Here is a 7,900-nt window from a genome sequence, read left to right as displayed (position 1 = left end):
TGAACCGCTTAAGATTTAAATCGGCCACGAACCGCCAAAACCGACAGTCGGACCGGTGACTCGGTTGAACCGGACGGTTCTAATTGAACCGAACGGTTCAATTTGAACCTCCATTTTAAAGGCTCCATTGCATAAAAATTTGGCAAATGCCCATTCTGGGCCTTGTCTCATCATGACAAAGCCCAAACCCCACTCAACCATATGGTGGGCTTAGTTTTGAGCCCACCCAATGAGGCAATGGTTGGCCTTCAATGTGGATAGCATTATAGGCACCCTTTGCACCATCATTTCTCTTAGCATCCGATGTGGGATTCCTAACCAACCTAATCAATGAAAAAAATAATAACAAGTCCCCCAGCCAAAAGGAATTGAACCTTGGACCCCAGATTCGGAAGGCATCCTAGGCACCACTCAGCTACACAACCTTTGTTATCTAATATGCTAAACAAAATAATATATATTAGATTTTAAATTTTTTTTGTAATGTTAAATAAAAATAATATAATATTTTTAAAAATGATAAAATTAGTTTAAATTTTCATTTTTAATATTTCACATTTAAATATTTTACATATTTCATTTAACAAACTAAAAATATTAATATGATTTAATTTGATAATATTATTGATTTTTAATTTTCATATATATTTTAAAATTTTTATAATTATTTTTAATTTTAATAATATATAAATTATATATTTATGACGTCACCGGTTCAATAGCGGTTCGACCACCGGTCCGACTAGTGAACCGTAAACAGGTAACTTTTCCGGTTCGATCACCGGTCCGGTTCTGAAAACATTGCTAATTACACCTACACAATGCACTAAAATGGGTCCCCAACGAAGATTTGAGATTTATGTAGGTTTTGATTCTCCATCTATCATAATATATCTTGAACCTTTGGCATGCGATGTTTTTATAGCCCGCTTTTCGGATTGTCATTTAATGAGAGTGTTTCCCCATCATTAGGGGGAGAAAATTTCGATTCTTGAAGAGCGACGAGAAATTAGTTGGAAGACATCTACTATGACCCATCTTGATTCTCGTACAAATCAATGTGAACTAGATGCATTCATTTGCAAAATATTGCAAATCAATTACCAGATGCATTCATTGATAAAAAAAAGTGACAAAGTCACATATCCCGACTACAAATACTCCAGCACGGATTGATGTCCCTATAGGACAGTTAAAAAATGAATATAAGATACGCCTAAAACATGGTAGACTTGTTGGCTCAAATGATGTAACTCCTCGGAAGAAGAGAACCCAAGAAAAACTTGGCACTCTAGAAGAGGTCATCAAAATGACTGATCAATTTAAAATTGATAAATCTATAGCCCTATAAGAGGCACAAATAATGCAGAAAGCCCTTGGAGAGGCACATATTGAACAATAAGCCCCTGAAGAGGCACATATTGAACAAAAAGCCCTTAAAGAGGCACAGGTATTTGAAAATTGTGAGATCTCAATAAATTATGTACACAAGGGAGAAAAATGGGATCGAAATAATATTGTTATTAACAATATTTTGGCTTTTCAAGTGGCCTCTGATATTATAAGAAATGATGAAGATTCTGAACCATGAAATGTGGAAGAATGTTGACATAGAAATGATTGGCCAAAATGGAAAGAAGCTATACAGGCAGAATTAAACTCATTAACAAAACGAGAAGTTTTTGGACCTGTAGTCCAAACACCTGAAGATGTAAAACCTATTGGGTACAAATGGGTATTTGTACAAAAGCGCAATGAGAATAATGAGATCATAAGATATAAAGCGCGATTAGTAGCACAAGGTTTCTTGTAGAGACCTGGTATTGACTACGAGGAAACATATTCTCCTGTCATGGATGCAATCACATTTTGTTTCTTAATTAATTTGACAATCTCAGAAGGACTGGATATGAGTCTTATGGATGTTATTGCATCATATTTATACGGATTCATAGATAATGATATATACATGAAAATCCCTCAAGGATTTAAATTGCCTGAAGCAAATAGTACAAAGCCTTGTAGCATGTACTCAATCAAGTTACAATGATCTTTATATGGATTAAAGCAATCTAGACGCATATGGTACAATCGCCTTAGCGAATACTTGCTAAAAGAAGGGTATGTGAATAACCCTATATGCCCATGCATCTTCATTAAGAAATCAAAAACCGGATTTGCAATTATTGCAGCGTATGTTGATGACTTAAATCTTGTTGGAACTCCTGAAGAGCTCACAAGAACAACAAATTACTTGAAAAAGGAATTTGAGATGAAAGATCTTGGAAAAATGAAATTTTGTATCGGCCTGTAGATCGAGCATTTTCCAAATGGAGTTTTAGTACATCAATCAACATACATTAAGAAAGTTTTGAAGCGTTTTTATATAGATAAAGCACATTCTTTAAGTTCTCCTATGGTTGTCCGATCACTTCATGTGAAAAATGACCCATTTCTTCCTTGCGAAAATGATGAAGAGTTACTTGGTCATGAAGTACCATATCTTAGTGTTATTAGTGCACTTATGTATCTTGCCAGTTGTACACGTTCAAACATTGCTTTTTATGTCAATTTATTAGCAAAATACAATTCCGCTCTAACTCGAAGACATTGGAATGGTATCAAACATATATTGCGTTATCTTTGCGGAACTACTGATATGAGTTTAATTTACTCAAGGGAATCAAAGCAACAATTGCTTGGATATGCAGATGCAGGATATCTTTTAGATCCACATAAAAGTAGGTCACAAACAGGGTATGTGTTTAATTGCAATGGTACTACTATTTCATGGAGACCTATTAAACAAACAGTGGTGGCCACATTATCAAATCATTCAGAAATACTGGCAATTCATGAAGCAAGTCGTGAATGTATATGACTAAGATCTATGATCCAGCATATTTGGGAATCATGTGAACTCTCCTCTATCAAAGGTGACTTGACAATATTATTTGAAGATAATGATGCATGCATTGCACAAATAACAGGGGGTTATATTAAAGGAGATAGAACTAAACACATTTCACCAAAATTCTTTTATACACATGAACTCTAGAAGAGTGGTGAAATTGATGTGCAACAAATACGCTCAAGTAATAATCTAGCAGATTTATTCACAAAATCGTTGCCAACCTCAATATTCAAGAAGTTAATACACAAAATTGGAATGCGTCAACTCAAGGATATCGATATGAGGGGGAGTATGCTTGTAAAAGGGTGTTAGTGTACTGTACTCTTTTTCCCTTCGACCAAGTTTTATCCTATTGAGTTTTAGTGGTAAGGTTTTTAACGAGGCAATCCTAACATACTAAAAACAACTTAAAGAATTATAAAAATATTGTACTCTTTTTCCTTCGCTAGGTTTTTCCCATAAGGTTTTTTATTAGCAAGATTTTAATGAAACATATTCTTCAATGTGGTGGACATCCAAGGGGAAGTGTTATAACTGAAGTAATGAATGTCACCACATTAATTATAATAAATGTTAATTAAGTATTATTTATGACTTCCATTAATACTCATTAATGGAAACCATTAATGTTATTTATGATTTCCATTAATATTCATTAATGGGAATATTAATGGAAGCCATTTGGAAAGTCGATAAAAGGGCTTCCCATCCCCTGTAATATGCATCCCTAAGCAAGAAAGAAATTTCTTACTTTCTTTTATTTTTTCTGTCTTTCATTCTCTCAATTTTCTCAACTATCTTCTCTGATTTCTTCTTCTCTATTATATATCAAAGTAAGATATATTTCATCTCTACTACTTTGATTTGCATTGCATTTATCATTGTTTTACAACAATTACTATATATATTGTAGACCCATTTTTTTTTCAAACCAAGTGTTACATAGTTTTTTATTCATTATTACTGTTTTCATAATTTGAATCAAAGGGGCATTTCATGGCCACTCGGGAGGAGTTGGAGAGCATTTCGTTTGGAGTAAGGAACAACTTCTATGAAGCTTCATGCATGGACGTGTGGCATGGACCACCACCTTTCCATGGTGGTGGTTGAGAGAGGGACATCTCCGAACTAGGGGAATGATAACTGGGACATAGAGCTTCATAGGATGATGGTTGAAACAAGGGAGCCAGTGGTGACGTCTTGGTTGAACCGTGAGCAGGGGAGCAAGTTGGTTGTAGGACGGAGAGAGCATGTCTGTGATTTAGAAGGATGGGACTTTTCTGGGGGTAGTGGGGGAGATATATTTTTTAGTTGCAGAGAGTTTTAGGGAGGAAGAAAAAAATTGGAGAAAGAAAAGGAGAGTGAGAGGAAACCAGAAAGATGCGGAATTGCAAAGCCTTTTTTTTTAGGAAAGATAGCTTAAGGAGGATGGACTAAGTGGGATTCTTGTGGTTGTTTGTTTGAGATGAAATAACCTGAGGGAAAATGAGAGTGAGCTTTTCAAATACTGTAAGAGATGAGCAGATGAAGAATCACTCAGGTTTGATCATTTCGCACCTTAGGTTTTCTACTTTTATCTTATTTTATTTTATTTTCAGTCTTACCATGCTTATTTCTAATATTTGGATGCTTGTTTTGGTTATCTAATGTGTTAAACCTGCTTCTCAGTTTCTATTTGCTTGGTCTCTGTTTTCCTTGGTAAAAGTTGCATGATGGTTATGCTATTTATTTGTGTTTTAAGACCATTCGGACTCTCCCACCAGTTTATTTTGAAATCTCCTTAATCTTCATTAAAATAGAGCTTGAATTTAACAACAACATGTTCTCTTATACATGCTCTGTTTTTCTTCACTCTCTCTTCTCTATTTTTGTTTTCTTTTTTAGTGATGAATACCATATCTTGGGTTGACCGTCTGAATTGGGATGTATATGAGAAAGCTTAACGTTGGAGTTTTGGGAAATATTGTCATATTGTACGTTAGGTGAGTTGAAGGTTGTCAAGCAAGTATGGCATGAAGGAGATCTGCTTCAAATAGGATGTGATGTTGTTTCTCTTTATGGTGAGGATGAAAATAATACAGTCCAATGAAGAAATCCATTTCAATGTCACCTCCACTCCGATCGGATATTAAAAGGGGATCCTCCCCAGATTAGTGATAGAAGGCTTCCTTTTCAAGTATCCGACTTCTGGGTATAGAAGGAACCCCGGGACATATTGCTAAGAAATTGGTGAATGTGTTGCCTTTGATTTAAGGAAATGAGATTTTGTTGACTCCGCGTTATGAAAGGATATAAAAACCTGGTAAGCCGAGTTGAAACGACTTATAAGGTCTTAAAATACTCAGATGACCCACTCTATCAGCAACATCAAAGTCCTCAAGGCCTTCTACACCTACTTCACGAGCCATAGTGCCTTTTACAAAATATACATCTTCTCCTGCTCAATCTTTTTCAGTGGCAAAGTCAGGTCCCACAACAACTGCTCCTCTAGGTCGTTCTTCTTCAATGGCGTAAGTACTAAATGTCGATTGTTGGCCTTGTTGAGTTGTTGAATCTGGAAAATGTTTGTTTTATGAATAATGCAATATAGTGTCTTGTTCATGTACCAGAATTAGCTAAATATTTTCATGAAAATAATCATAAAAAGATAAGCTGGCAGAATCCTCTGGGTGTGGTTGGTGAGCTAGCCCTAGGATTCGACAAGTTACTTTGAAAACTATGGACATCAGGATGAATGCTAGTTGTTCTCCAGCCATCCAAAACAAAGTTTGCTCGCTTTGCACTACAATTCAGTGGACCTAATCAGCATGATTCATAGGAACTCTTAGCATTTTTAATGGATGGTTTTCATGAAGATCTGACTTGTGCCAAGAATAAACCATACATAAAGTTTAGATGGTTTTAATGGGAGGCTTGATGAAGTCGTTGATGAAAATTGAGCAAATCATATTGCTCTCAAGGTGCGTGCCTAGTTCAATACCAGCCAACTTTAGTTTGTCATGCGTGTAATAAAAATTCATGTTACATTGGATCCATACATGTACATCACCACCCCGCCATGTACCCATCCTATCCTCTATGCCCCCTTCATGCATTTCCATTATTCACATACCCACATAGACCCGTTTCTCTCACATCTCCTGCCTATCATGCTCAACCTGTCACCACCCTCTTTTCTCTCTATATCCTCATACCCATTGCCTACCTTCTCATACCCATTTCCATATTGTCTTTCATAACCTCCCATGCATGTTACTCTTTCTTTAAATCCCATAAACCCATTTATTTCTCTACACCATGCACCCTTCATGCATATTGTTTCACCACTATACCCATCTTCCCCACCTTTAACCTCATACCGAACATGCCCATCAAGCCCTTCATGCCCATATCCACTATCCATTTCCTTCATTACCTTTTTGTTGCCTATTTTCCAACATGCATGAAGTCTCATGCACGTGCCCATCTATAACTCCTCATTGTCCTGACTTTCACGTTTACCATATCCACGTCACACCCACCTCCATTAGCCTTAAACACACCACTGAATCCTTGTTTTTCTCCCTACCCGTGAACTTACACAACAGATTGAGGATGATACCAAGGAGTTTGCCATTATTTAGGTAACAAAGTGGTCTCCATTGTCGATGGTTAGTCGATCGAAGAGCAAGGGTTTAGGATCAGGCAAGGGTGTGAGGTTGTAATTGCGACACTTGGGCAGTTAATTGATTGCCTAGGGAGACGTCATGCTGTTTTGAACCAATGTAATTACGCTGTTCGAGATGAGGCTGATTGTATGATTGACATGGGTTTTGAGCCACAAATGGTGGGTGTTTTAGATGCGATGTTCTCAAGCAATTTGAAGTCACAAAATGAAGATGAAGAGCTTGATAAAAAAAAATTATGTCAGACCACTTATATGTTCGGTTGCTTTACAATTGGACAGTGTGGAGTTTTATTTTTTATTTTTTTATTTTTATTTTTTTTATGAACTTCCAAGACGGGATGGATTGATTGAGAATCATTAAAGGAATCGTCTTCATGGTTCTGAATACATGTTGATGTGAATGATGTAGAAGACCTAAAAATTTGGAGGAATGAGTCATCGCATTTAGAGTGGTAGCTCTTAATAAACTGGGAATAAAGTGCGCAAACCGTTTAACCATCTGACCATCTCATTCTGAAGATTATACAAAATATACTTTTGAAGTTGGTGTGGGATCCTCGATAGAGAAAGTTTCTGCTCATCCTTTAACTGTTGGCAACCTCTACATGGAGGAGGTATATGTTAAGCTTGGGGAAGAATTACGGTTTACTATTGGTTGTCAGTATATTCCCTTTGTTGCATTACCACTGGATATGTGGACGGAATTAGGTCGTTCCTATGGAATCCATTAAAAGCGGGTTGACTAAATGATCCCAAACTTGGTGACTTGCACATGGGAGTTGAGTAGAATTTCAAGGCACTCAAGTATGCCTACATATAGGCATCTGAACCCATTATGCAAGTGCGACTAATGAGATCCATCCGTAATGTATTTCGCCACTCCAAAAGTAACACCGAAATCATCAACTCCATTTGTTTCAGTAATGCCCAGGTCAGCAACTCCTTTAACATATAGCTGAACTTGATAAACCCAACCATTGCCTCCAAGAAGGCGGTTCATGCCAAAAATGGAAGCTCCGATGCCAAAGCCTCATCTCCTACCCATTTGGTTGATGGGGTGAGAACGGTGAAGAAGCTGAGATTGTCCAAAGCCTTCACGATTCCTGAAAGAATCACAGTGTCTGATGCATGCCATGTTGAAATTTGGCACTGAGAGAGCCTAACCTGATTAATAGTCCAGGTATTGTAGCTCATATGATGATGAGTCATGAAATGAATAACCACTTGAACAGCTTGGTTCTGATTATATTCCTACTTTGGCTTACAATTGTTCAAGAAATGTTCCACATGCTCCTAATGCAATGTTGGGTAATATGGCT

The 7,900-nt window shown here is 36.8% G+C and overlaps 1 protein-coding gene across 1 annotated transcript in view; it reads left to right on the top strand.

Moving 5' to 3' along the window:
• The window catches only part of LOC117932570 (putative disease resistance protein At1g50180), a 32,638-nt gene extending 28,614 nt beyond the window's left edge, over positions 1 to 4,024 (top strand). Inside the window, exon 3 of the mRNA XM_034853848.1 lies at positions 3,902 to 4,024. Coding sequence (XP_034709739.1) covers positions 3,902 to 4,024 — 123 coding nt within the window. The remainder of the gene's footprint in view (positions 1 to 3,901) is intronic.
• The last annotated feature ends 3,876 nt before the right edge of the window (positions 4,025 to 7,900 follow it).

Source organism: Vitis riparia, chromosome 15 (assembly GCF_004353265.1).
Source record: "Vitis riparia cultivar Riparia Gloire de Montpellier isolate 1030 chromosome 15, EGFV_Vit.rip_1.0, whole genome shotgun sequence".
NCBI lineage: Eukaryota > Viridiplantae > Streptophyta > Magnoliopsida > Vitales > Vitaceae > Vitis > Vitis riparia.
The sequence above is the reverse complement of the archived record's forward strand: the minus strand, read 5'-3'. Positions and strand labels throughout refer to the sequence as shown.